The 13,572-nt window shown below is 41.4% G+C and overlaps 1 protein-coding gene across 1 annotated transcript in view; it reads right to left on the reverse strand.

The window, feature by feature from the left end:
- CCDC38 (coiled-coil domain containing 38) overlaps nucleotides 1–13,572 on the reverse strand; it is a 30,081-nt gene that overhangs the window by 8,488 nt on the left and 8,021 nt on the right. Inside the window, exons 4-10 of the mRNA XM_056846526.1 lie at nucleotides 13,048–13,210; nucleotides 10,170–10,237; nucleotides 8,721–8,884; nucleotides 6,530–6,610; nucleotides 4,257–4,474; nucleotides 1,515–1,616; nucleotides 409–496 (exon numbers count right to left, since the gene is read on the reverse strand). Coding sequence (XP_056702504.1) covers nucleotides 409–496; nucleotides 1,515–1,616; nucleotides 4,257–4,474; nucleotides 6,530–6,610; nucleotides 8,721–8,884; nucleotides 10,170–10,237; nucleotides 13,048–13,210 — 884 coding nt within the window. The remainder of the gene's footprint in view (nucleotides 1–408; nucleotides 497–1,514; nucleotides 1,617–4,256; nucleotides 4,475–6,529; nucleotides 6,611–8,720; nucleotides 8,885–10,169; nucleotides 10,238–13,047; nucleotides 13,211–13,572) is intronic.

The following is a 13,572-nucleotide window of genomic DNA, read 5'->3' on the forward strand; positions in this document are numbered from 1 at the left end:
GCACTTCAGCCTGGAACATGCTGCTAATTACCAAGCATAAATGGCCCTATACATCAATAAAGCTGATGATGCACACTGCAGACCTTCATGGTTGCCATTTTGTTTCTCAGCAGATGTCACAGCTTGTAATCAAGAGCCAGAAGCCAAAGAACTAACTCCTTCCAAGCTGCAACCAGCTGAAGCTTCCAGCTGGTCTGGGCTATTTTTACCTCTGTAAAAATGTAGATGGGCAAGCCACAGCCCCTCGCAATCTCTCATTTCTCCAATACTAACATATTTCACTAAGCTACAAATACAACCCATTACTTTTGGTCATCATTTGTGTTTAGCTGCTCAAAGTATTTAAAAAAATAGTAAAATTGATCCAATAAATAACACTTGATCAAGACATTAAGCTTTGTACTGTACCTTACTACAGATCTTCTCCTTTCTAGCAAGGATTGTCTGCGACTCATGTCTCCTTTTGATCCACTTCTAAAAAACCTATAGTCAGTTACTTTGAACATTGAAATTAAAAAACAAAGAGGCATCATATGCTACCATAATTCAGCAAATAGGATGTAGTTTCATGATAAAAGTATTGCCTTAAGACTTCCACACAAGAAATAAGATTTTTACTGTGTGAGATTGGTGAGATCTTCTGAAGTGAAACTTCAGACGAGAGCCTTTCCTGCCGCAGAATTCCCTCCTAGCACCTGTTTACCTGATGCTCTGTCTTTGGAAATTTAGATGACATGTAAATATGAAGTGCCAGTTGACAGGGAAGTCGCTTTTCCCCCCCCCTCCCCACCCACATGTCATCTATTGTGAGTTAGATCCTTCAAAGGGTAAGTTCCCAATTCCCCAGTAGCCCCATCTGAGCTGTGAAAAGCTGAAGCCAGGGCTAAGCAGACCTGAATGGACAAAGTCACAGGAAGTCAGATAGTGGCAATAAGTGAACAGTAGCATGTTTGTTGGGGACAGGAATAGCAGGTCTCTCCTGGAATGTATGGCAGCCATGCTAGAAGGAAATTGTAGGACAGCCAGTTAAATCCTATTGCAGTGAGCATTAGTGAGTCTTATAGGCTAGTATTAGGAACAGACAAAAGGATAGTGTTTTCTTCTGCACTGCCTGGAAAGGTGGTATTTAAGGCAGAAGAAGCATACCTTGTGAAAAATGGGCACCAATGAAGTGGGGAGAGATCTAAATAGTAATGAAGATGTGTGGGAGTTCAGTGACAGGGTTCTGCTGTTTAAAAAGGTAAAGAAGCCAAGATTCCACTAGGCACACTAATCCTTTTGGGGGGGCATACCTACAGCCCATTAATGGAGTCCAGACTCTATATATTCACTACAGAGGAACTTTATTGGGATTTATCTTCTTGGACCTTCCTAGCCAAGTCACACAGATGGTGTGGAGACCAATTCTAGTTGAAACCCAGCCCTTGCTCCATTACAGCAAACACCTTTCAGCTAGAACGTCTGGTATGAGTTTGTTATGACTGCCTTTTCCCAAACAGCCAACCTCTCCTTACCTGAGCTTACTGAGAGTCTGCTTTTACGATCCTGACCAGGAATAGTGAATGATGTTTTTCTATTTAACACATTCTTTCCATATGGACTTTCTGGAGCTTTGCCTAATGATACAATTCAAACAAAGTAAATGGTTGGATCCTGCACAAATTTTCTGCTTAGGCCAAAGCTTTTGCACAAGTGGAAATGCAAGAAAAAGGCTGAGGTTGCTGCTTGCACTGTCACTTCTGTATCAATTTCTGGGCACTATAATATATAGGGAGGAGATCACTGGTTATTGCTCCAGAGGAAATGCCCTAAGCCCATTTTTGCTTGTGCATCTCTGGATCTAAGCCAAAGAGTCACCGTAAACAGGCTACAGCAGATCAAAAGTCCATCTAATCTAGTATCCTATTCTCTTTCTCTGGGGAGACTAAATTGTCCTCTTCCATTGTCATCTACTCTCAGCAGGTGAAGATCTTTTTTTGTGTGTTTAGTGTTTCCTCAGTGATTCCTATTTCTTGCCAAATGTTTTAATGCTTGTTTTTATGTTTTTGTTTGTATTTTAGCTCTGGTTTTGATTTAATGAAGTGCTTTTTGTTGGTTTAAATTTGTTAGCGGTCTTGGTGGCCCTTATGAGGGCAGAAAGGCAGGAAATAAATTTTATAAAATAAATAAATTTATTTATCTAGAAATTATACATGCTGCCTTCTCCACTGACCTGCTCAAGGTGGCTCACAATTAAAAAATATATAGATATGCCATAAAAACCCAACCCTAAACACTACATTAAGCAGACTAAAATGATATTTGTAGAATATTCTTCAGGCTAGAAGCAGACTATTAAAAACAGTTAAAGAAGATGCATCAGTTAAAAGCCTGGATAAAAAGAAATGGTAAGTGCCAGGAAAGTCTCAGCAGGGAGGGTATTCCAAAGGCAAGATGCCACTACTAAAAAAGCTCTCTCTGTTTGGCTGCCCACATCACCTGTACAGGTGTAGGACATAGAGAGCAGGGCTTGGGAAAAGGCTCTTAACTGGTAATCTGGACAGTATGGGAGGAGGTGGTCCACAGTGATCAACTGGAATGCTTCCAGGAAACTCACAAGCAGGACAAAAATACAATAGCCCTCTCCTTTTTGTCCCCAGAAACTAATATTCAGTGCCCTACAGCCACTGAACCTAGTGATTCCCTTTAGCAATTATGTCTCACATCTATTAATAGGCCTACCCTCCAAATCTGTCTAGTCCCCTTTCAAAATCAAACTAGTGGCCATTAGCACAATTTGAGACCGCAGATTAGGTAAGTTATTGATTGTATGTTTCCTTTGTATGTCCTCAATTTACTACTGAACAAGTTCAAATATCAGCATGAATTAAAGGGTATGTAGCACAATGGTTTTAGACAAAATATCCCCAACCTATCAGAATATTAAGATTAAAATAACATAATATAATATATTATGATACTACTACTGATCAGTTTGCCCGGGTATCCCCAAATTATTTCATCATCGAAAAGGGAAAACAATTCTATGTTTCTCCTTAGTCATCCTTTTTTCCAGCTAAAGAGCATCAAATGTTAGCCTGTTCCTGCAGATAAATGCTTTGTCATCATCTCATTTTCTGAATATTATACAGCACTACAATATTCTTTCTTATGTGGTGTGGCTAGAATTGTACTTCGTATTTTAAATGGGGCTGTACAACAGACTTGCGTAAAGTTATTACAATCCGAGCTATTTTATTTTCTCTCTTTCCTTATAATTCCTAACATGAAACTAGCCTTTTTACAGTATTTGTTTAGAAAAAAATTACGCTGCCTCTCCAAGAACCTGCCTGAGGCAGCTTACAAAGAACAAACGTTGAAAGGTATTAAAATTTTAAAAATCCAGCATTAAAAAACATGTGCCAGCATAAAAATATAGACCATAAAAACAGACGACTGACCGCTCAAAACAACAGCTTCTGAACTAAAATAATTAATAATGATTGTGTACCATCAAGTCACAACCAACTCATGGTGACCCCAGGACCATGGGGTTTCAATGACGGGTGGTTTATCATTGCTTTCCTCTGCATAGAAACCCGTCTTCCTTAGTGGTCTCCCATGCAAGTACAAACTGTGGCCAACCCTACTTACCTTCCAAATGCTAACAAGATCAGGCTAGTCAGGGCTACTCAGGCTGCTCCAGACTAAAATAGTATTTAAAAAAAACCCAATGCCTTAATTAAAAGCCTGGGTGAACAGAAATGTTTTGGCTTGGCACATAAAAGAAAGCAACAAAGGCACCAGGTGAGCCTCAAGGAGGAGGTGCCACTACTGAAAAAGCCCTGTATCTGATTGCCATTCACCTTACCTCTGAAGGCAGAAGCACAGAGAACAGGCCTTGTGAGACAGGCTGGACAATATGGGAGGAGGGGGTAGCTGCACCTCCCACCCCATATTGTAACAACTGTAAAAACTGTACTGTTACAGATCTTTAGTTATGGTATCTTGAAGAAGTTCTCTCACTATACAGGAGCAGGGTCCGTGTGTAATAAGATTTATACTCATATCAAACTGTATTTCCACTACCCTTATTTTTATTAGGAAATTATTAGTGCAATCATGTTATACCCTTCTAAGTTCATAGAAGTCAGTGGGCTTAGAAGAGTCTAACTGTGGTTAGGATGGCACTATATATTATGTATTGCAGGATGAAGCAAAGACAGGGCTACAGTGCAAACTAGTTCTATGGACTGTGTTAAAAAAAGAATACTTACTTAATTTGCGGCCTAATACATAAGCGGGTTGTGATTTTAGACCAGGTTTTTCATTAAAAGGAGTAGAAAGGAAAGATTTTGACATTCTTTTCTTCTCTGATTTCTTTTTCCCCCTTTTTTCCAGTTGCTTTTCTTGCCACTCTTGAGGAGAAACACTCGTCAAAAACGTTTCATAAGATAAATACCTCCTCAGAATATCTTCAGTGTTTGCAATCTCACTGCAAATGTTCAAGTTAACAGTTGACAAACAATTTGGGTATTTTAATGTTTCCAAAACTTCTGCTACTGAACATTCCTCACATCATTCTGTTACAGCAAACTTGATGGTCCCTACATAGCAGTAGGTTGTGAAATAGGGCCAGCCACAAATAGAAATTTGTGCATACCTGCGGGAACTTCCATTATCGAGAACAATATTACTTTGCAGGTTTAAAAAAATAAAATAAAATGGCGTGACAAGAGCCAAGCATGCTCGTTGCTCTCCAAGAGTTAAAGTTGAAAAAAGAAAAATGGGAGAAAGGAGGGGTTTCAGCACGGTCCTCTGAAAGCTTCCAGTATCCTTGCTGTGGGGGCTATTTAACAAGTTGCACTGGGTAGTGGTCAGGATCATTGAGTAAGTGGAGTCCTACCTGCTGGGTCACAACCCCCTTAGAGGCTCCATTTTGGCTGCTATTTGGAAGGGCCTGCTGCTAGTGCAGATGCACAGAGACCTAGGTTGCTATGCCTCTTGCCTCTTTTTAGTTCTCATGCTGAGAAAATTAGGAAGACAGCAAGGAGAGGTCACCCATCAGCAGAGAGGATTCCTCCAGAGCTCTGACCCTTGGCTTGCCTTTCCTGTCCCTGATGCTCTTGGCTTGCTGCCCTGGACTCAACACTAGTGAAGTCATAATTCTGGGTCCCCTCTTAATGTCACTTGCCTCTGATGTCACAGGCTGTACCTGGGGGGGGGGGCATTAAATGGGAATCCCAGCTCTATAAAGGTTAAAGACCATCACAGGAGAGCATTGTACAAGAAAAGTGAAGCTAAAGCCAAAGTTATTACTCTGGTTGAGCATGAAGAAGTTCAGGAACTGGTATAAAACTATCAGACTGAGGTATCAACTTTTTCATTGGCAGCTATTTTCTTTCTGATTATGGGTGGTGTGTATCCAGCTTACTGGGTCCTTGAAAACATCAGCTGCAGTCTTTCTTATTTGTTTAATAAATGTTGTTGTTTCTTCTCTGCAGGATGACAGCGGCACAATGAGAATCAGTTTGGGAAATCACCTTCCCTCTATGTATTTAAAAAATCTATAAGCCATTATTCTAGAAACCTGCTCGAGGCAACTCACAAGGTAAAAACAATAAGACTGCACCCCACTTGTAGATGGACATGATGGCAAGGAACTAAACATTCCCAAGAGTGCTGGGGCCCGGTTTGGCTCAGGAAAACAATAAGGGAGGAGGGATTTCAGTGTTCCTTCCTATGCCATTTTCCCAAGCTGAAATGGCCACAGGGAGAGGCCATATTTGCCTCATTATGGGGCTCCATATACCACAGTCACAGGCTAGAGAATCCCAATCTGACTGGTGTCACAGGTAACATGTAGTTTGCCCTCACTTCTGTAGATGGAGGCACAGAGAACGGGGCTTGGAAAGAGGATCTAAGGTCATTTACGCATGGGAATTTTACCTGAGGTTCGTTGCGGGCTAGACCCACACTTTCCAGTTGGGAATCTCTGCACCAGGCTCTCTCCAAGCTCAAATCAAGTCCTGCCCCTTTAAATGATGCTTTGTAATTAGCTTGCTTTGCAGTGCTCACTGTGAAAGAAGATTCCCCACCCCAAAACCCAATTGCCGCATAAAAAAGCATTTTAAAGGGGGGAGAAATCCAAGCCTTGGTTTTAAAAAGCCTTTATTTTGCTCAGAAAGAGCTCCGAGGAAGCAGGAAGCATTTGCATCCCCACCTCTTTACATGCTGTTTTGTGATTGGCTGTGAGAGATTACAATCTTCCTGTGGCCCGTGGTTTGCCTTCTGCACGGAGATTTCAGCCGGGCTCAGCTCAGGCGAGAGGGAAGAGTTGGGTTAACAGAGGAACGGGAAGACCCGGACATTTTGAGGGCTGGCAGCAAGGAAATTTCTAATGGATGGAAAACACATGCAGAACTCCAAGGAACAACCGAGTCAGACAGGGGGCCAACGTGAGTTCAAGGACCCATGCATAAATGACCTAAGTTGGTTGGCTGGACAAAAAAAAAATTGGATCACAAAAGAAGCAGAACAAAAAGCTCACCTTGTAATTGCAAACACCTCATTCATTGCTGCATTCACCTCAGTTGTCAGTTCCAGTTTAGATTTTGCTTCCTGAGATGCTCTAAAATAACACATTTGTTATTAACTCTGTTTACATATGTACATGTGGGTGCAGAGAGAAAGAATAGATGTCTTTTCTGTTCCCCACAAACACAGGTGTATTATAATACTGGGAGGGGGTATACAGCCTTTTTCACCTTCTGTTCTGTCCCCACCCTATTCATTTTCTAAACCAAAAGTTTCAGAAGTCTATAGAAATTTTGTACTTTTCCACTACGTTATTATTAATCAGGCAGCTAGAATGACTTCTTAGAATTCTCTCATGAAACAAAGAGTCCTATCATTATGTCAGCATGAAAGGTGATTTCCATGTGGGGATAGGCTTGTGTGATTTCCCCATTGCTGCTGCAGCTGCTAATACAGCACAGTAGTAGTGGGGCTTTCACATGGCAGGTTTCCCTGTAGCTTCCATGCCATGTGGCACAGATTGCTGTAATGATATAACAGTATTAAACTGCCAATTAAACAAAAAGCTCTCCTGCTGGTGTGTGGGGGGGGGGGAGGAAATGGCTGCCATGTGGGCAGGAACAGGAAAACACAAAATTTCCTGCCCACATGGCAGCCATGCAGGCTTTGTTGTGACCTTTCCCAAAATTTTGCAGCAAAGCAGGTTTGGAAAAGATTGGAGAAAAGCCAAGGAAAACGTGTGAGGTACATGGATGCTCCACAAATCTGTGCATAAGCAGGGGGGAAACCTGCTTCCCAACAGCATTCAACCCAGTGCAAATAACCCATGTGGAAATGGTCAAAGGTAGGAAGCACTAAACAAAAGCTTACTCCACAGTAAACAAAATTCAACAGGAAGATTCTATTTTAAAGCTGGCAGAAAGGGCTCATTGGCCAATGACAGGAAGGTTTGAAAGCCTGCCAATCATAAAAAGTAGACATAGTTTTCAAACCAAAATGGGGGGGGGCATAACAAAAAAAACAAATCTTGTGTCAAGATGGGAATTCACCACAGAAAACCAAACACACCCACACCCGCTACCAGCTGCTTACAATGTAAAGTGAGGGATATTTTGGGATTTTAAGAGGTGGAACTAACCGTAGAATGCAGCCAAGGTATATTTCATGAGTTGCCTGATGAGAGTTAGGCTGGGAGAAACCTCAACCCAACTCATGTCAGACATATGACTGAAGAGTTACCTTTAAAAGTATGTTCTGCCCCCATTCTGCTCTGCAGCCCCACACATCTGGAGGAGAGGCTTCAACCTTCCCTTCCTTCCACTCCAAGCCCCTTCCAGCAACTAAAAAATGGCTGGAGGGCCACTTGCTGCCAGGGTCCGTATGTCTGCCCCCAGAAGTTTTTTAGTCGCCAATATAATGTGAGGTGGAAGGGATGGAATGCAGAAGCCCATCCTCTCTCCACGCTGAGCTACATAGAACAAGAATGGGGGCAGAAAATGCTTTTAAAGGTGAGTCCTCAGTCACATGCTGATGTGAGTTCGATTGAGAAAACCCCCAACAAGGAAAACCTTCTCCCAGGCAGGTTTTATTGCACATAAATACAGCATTCTGTATTTATGCCTTATAAACCTGCCTGAGAGAAGCTTTTCCTTGGACATGTAAGACTTGAAACCGAACATCCCACAGCACCTGGTTGATTGTTAATATTTACTTCATCTTATACGTTCTATTCTGAATAAATATCGTTCTTGTTCATTTTTTTAAAAGGAAGCCTGTTAGTTTACCTCAGTTATCAATCCACACTTGGAAGAGTGTATATCTAGGTCCATAGTCTCTGCCTTTGAACCATTTTTTTATGTGCCACTGGAAACCCCACTGCAGAAGGGCAGGGGGAAATTGTGTGGCAGGTGGAAAATTTCTGTTGGGGGGGGGGGACTAGCCCCCAGGAAACCTGTTAAGAGGATAGCTAAAGCTCCTACACACTGCCATGGTCTGACCTGGAGAGGGAACAGTGCACGCAAGGAACAGAAGCAAATATGCAACTAACTTATGACTGTGATGGAGTTCACGGGCTGGGTCCAGGGTCTCTATCCTGTGAACACTGTTTCATGGAAATCAACCCTGTTATGTAGGTGTCATCTCTGATCATGCACTGTATACATACTGAATCAAGACATCAATAACAAATTGTAACAGTGTCTTACATTTTAAGGGCATCTACAGAACTTCTATCATTCTCTCTGAGAAACTCCTCAAATGCAAGTGTATCTTCTTCCAGCTTTGTTTCAGCAATGTTGGCCCTTCGTTCTTCCTTTTCTGCCAGTTTCTCCAGCTTTTCCATAGTACATTGTTTCACTTTTACTCTGTACTAAGAAACCAATTACAAAAAAAATCACTTTCAAAAAGATATTAATCTTCAAGTGAGCTAGTGAGTCAGGCTTTGTGAGGACAGATGATTTATCTTCTGGGTCACTATATCAAGGGCTTAATGATAACTGATCAATCTTATCTCAGCTTGGCAGTGGTGCTAGAAATCCTATTTTCTTTCATAAAACCGAGAGTGCTAGTACTTGCTACAGAGTAGCCATAGTGTTGGAGTCTTGACTAGGAACAATACAGAGAAGTTTTATTTATTTATTTACAAAACGCATACCCTGCCTATCACAAATGTGGCACTGAAGGAGGCTCTCCTTAAGCAACAGGTTAGCCTTGATCCAGCACAAGGGCCCTCACATACACACAGAACTGTTTCACAGGTGCAGCTTCCCTTGTTTTAATTTTCCCATTTCAACAGAGCAAGCTTGCCTTATGCATTCCACTGCATACATGCATTAATTCATAGAAATAACTAGGATTGCTCAAGAGCGCTCTCTCTCCTTCTCTCTCTCTCTCTCAGTGTGTGTGTGTATGAGCACATGTGGATTTCTGGTTCAAGTAGAATTTGGTTTGGATCTCGTGCAAATTTCTGTGGGTGCAGGGAAAGAGGGTGATTTTGCCAAGGGAGGGGGATTCCCAGGAGTAGCTTAGTGAGGGAATGGGAGATGTCCCATGGGAGGGTGCACCAGTGAAAAGTGCCCTTCTCCCTGTGCCTGTCAAAATCTAGATGGGATTCCAGGTTTTATCTAGTGAGATAATGAATATTGTGGGACTTCCTGCCCCAGGACGTGGTGATGGCTGCCAACTTGGAAGGCTTTAAGAGGGGAATGGACATGTTTATGGAGGATAGGGCTATCCATGGCTACTAGTCAAAATGCATACCTATCTTCTACAGTATCAGAGGAGCACTCTTTCCCCCTTACTATATTCTGGAGCTCAGTGCAACTGCAGATGGGTCACAGACTTTACATACAAGAATTATTCTGAATCTGTAGATTTTATTTTTACCATTATGCCCCTTCATGGCTGGAGCAATTTTCAACTCTCTGTACAAAGCATGAATGTGGAATATTGATACATTAAACCTGGTTAGCTTGCTGCAGGACAGGCCACATGACGCAAACTCTATTTTTTGTATCCCTCTGCAAGTTCTGTTAGCCAAAATTGAACCTCTTACCTTACTACAAATTACTTAGATATACAAAGTAACTCTCACTGATTTAGGACCACTACTTTTCCTTTCATTAAAAATATCAGTTAAAAGAACTCAAACTTACCTCCAACAGAAAAAGCTCCTTCTGTTCATTGATGTAATCTACTATAGACTGCTTGTCACTTTGACAACCTTTAAGAAAATTAGGATAGGTAGCTTTATTTCTTAGATCTCTGCAGTTTTTAGGTTTAAAGAAATTATACTTACTTTCAAGGAATTATATGACTGACAATAAACATTTTGGAAGTATAATTCCCCCACATACAGGATACTGACTGAATAGGATCTCTTATATACTGGCTTAATTTAATTTATATACTGGCTTAATTTAAACTGTGATTAAAGAATTTTAATGACAATTTGAGATATCTGAACTGAAAAATCATGTTTGTGCTTGGCTAAAAAACCAGAACCAGAAATAAAGGTCTGTGGATTTACAATTCATGATTCACCTATTTATTTTTATTTGAAAAATGTATATTCCACCTTATCTCAAGGCAACCAACAATGCAGCAACTAAGTTGTGAGGACATAAATAGTAGTTCAATTAACTACATTAAAAAGGTTAATATGTACATGATCTTGCTGAAGGAGGTGGCTGTCTGAAGAATGTAACTGGAATACAGACGATGTACTTTGGTAACCATCAGGGCCCTGTGCCGTGAAGGGCTCTAAAGGTGACAGTCAGCACTCTGAATTGTGCCTAGCAAATGGGTAGCAGTCAATGGAGCACTGCAGTTATGTGTTCTGAGCAGATCATAATAGCCAGGCCAGCATGATCTAGATAAGGGGCCAATTTACAAGCTAGAAGGCACTCCTATTGAAAGTACCCACCGGTTGATCCATTAATAAGTCTGAGTCCAGGAGGACGGCTTCCCCCACACAAGCTCTTAATCTGATTGACCTATTATCTCCGGCATTAGAGGAGAATGTCTAATATATTGGGTGCTGTGGAACACAGGCAGAATGGTCCTGCTGCAGTCGTCTTGCTTGTGGGCTTCCTAGAGGCACCTGGTTGGCCGCTGTGTGAACGGACAGCTGGACTTGATGGACCTTGGTCTGATCCGGCAGAGCTCTTCTTATGTTCTTATGACTATGGAATGCTTAACTCCATCTAAGTCTGGTAAATCAGCACCACCCAAAAAATTTGCCTTCCCAGCCAGTATTAACTCCATCTTGTCTGCATTAAGCTTGATTTTGTTTACCTTCAGCCAGTTGACCACAGTTGCCTCCAGAGGCTTGGATAATGAGGTATAAATCTGCATCTCCTCAGCATATTGGTGATAACCCACTCCAAATCTACCTGTCATCTTGGCCAGTGGTTTTACATAGAGATTATAGCACATTAGTGATAAAATTGATCTTTGGGGCACCCCACACATCAGGTCCCAAGTAACTAACTCTGCTTCTCCTATCATAACTCTTGGCTTCCTGCCAACAAGATATGAGCTAAACCAGTGGAGAGCAGTCCCTTTTAGCCCACACAGATTACAGCTGATCCACCAAACATCATAGATGACTGTATCAAACACTGCTGATAGGTCTAACTGTATCAGCAGTGATGTATTACCCATATCCAACTGTAAGCAGAGACCATCAACCAAGGCCAACAGGGCTGTTTCAGTCCTGAATTCTGACCTAAAACCACACTCAAATGGGCCAAGGGCAGCTATTTCATCGAGAAATGCAGTTGGCCTGGCACATCCTGCTAAATCATCCTGCCCTGGAAGAGAAGACTGGACACAGGTTGATAATTGTGCACATCCCTCTTATCCAAAGATGATTTCAACAGGTGTCCAAGCACAGCTTCCTTTTAAGACAGACATATTAAAATAATCCTCCTTTCTTTCAGCAGGGTTTTAATAGCCAGGATGGGCAATGATCCAGTATGCAGGAAGTGGCCTTCACAACTCCAAGCACTCTGTCAACATTATTAAAGGAAACCAACTTGCAGCTATCCACAGAACTCTGACAAGAGGTTGCCACGGATATCCCCAGCACACGATGTACAGCCAAACTGGCATCTAAGTCAGACCAGATAAGAGGGATTTTATCAGCAAACAAGCTAAATTGTCATAGCCAAATCAGAGTCAGGAATATGAGACACAGAAGTCATTAAACCACCCTAAATAGTTTTGCTGGACAAGATTCATCCAATACAACGATAGTGGAAAAAGAGCCTTTTTTGCCACAATCACTGCCAGCCCATAGGCCTTAAAATGGGCTCCTCAGAGCATTCTTTCTGATTTGGGACAAGTGTTCTGCCAACAGTGCTCTAGATATCTCCCCACCCATTTGAACTAAGTGATGTGATATATGAATTGATAAACTACAACTGCAACTGTTGTTTTGTCTCTGGAAGCTGCAGCACTCAATGACAGGAGCGCCGAGTAGACAGGAGATGAAAGAAGATAAGCAATTCCAACCATGGTTTTCCTGATTATCTGGAAGCTCAAAGCATATGTTGGATTCTCAGTTACGGTTAGTACAAGACACAATTTGGCCTGATGGCTGAATTGAGCCAGTGAAATATCATTTAATGACATTTAATGTTCTTATTTCAGAAGAAATAAAAGATGACTGCAAGTTGTATGTCTTCTTTTGCATTTAAATTTATATCTTAACTCAGGTCCAAAGCTATATATTTTAACCAGTAAATGTTAAGAGATCCTACCACTAGGTGCTTATGAGATTAAAATCAAGGGTTGGTAAAGGCATTCTTGGTAAGGGTTCATCTATGAAGATTCAATTTCATGTAATAGTCTTCAACATATTTTAAATGCAGACTGAATGTGCAGTCTTCAGCACAAAGGCACTCCAACTGATCATTTTGTAACTGTGCATACTTGCCTTGAAAACCCTACGGGGTTGCCGTAAGTCAGCTGCAACTTGCCAGCACTTTACACACACACACACACACACACACACACACACACACTTACACTTTGCGAAAGCAAGAGCCCAGTTCAGACTGGGAATTTCTTTTTCTGTTGCTGTATCTCTTTCAACAGCATATTCCAGCTGTCGTATAGCTTTTCGAGACCTTGCTCTTGATGAAATGGTAGTCTTTTCATACACCTTCAAAGAATGCTGATTTGAGCTGACCTGAAATTGAAGTGTATGTTTGAATCCAGTTCTTAGCTTCTTCTTTTGGAAAAAAAAAATCAAATTTAGGCTTCACATTTATGGAACATGTAGGGGAGCAAGACATGGTTTTTTAAATACATGCACATTTAAATCTACTATTCACTTTTCATGTAAAGGGGTTCTCTAGTCTCATCTTAGAAAACCATAGTACATTTGGTGCAAGCAATCTACTGCGAATAAAATGAACATTTCTCCCACATACTGTACCTAAGCCCTGGCAGGTGTACACATGTTGTCTGGACATTAGGAATCTGTTAATTTTCTGTGATGGCCTTCTGAAACCCTGCTATCCTCAAATACTTTGATTGCTTTGGGTATCC

This window comes from Euleptes europaea, chromosome 3 (genome assembly GCF_029931775.1).
Source record: "Euleptes europaea isolate rEulEur1 chromosome 3, rEulEur1.hap1, whole genome shotgun sequence".
In the NCBI taxonomy this organism is placed as follows: Eukaryota; Metazoa; Chordata; class Lepidosauria; order Squamata; family Sphaerodactylidae; genus Euleptes; species Euleptes europaea.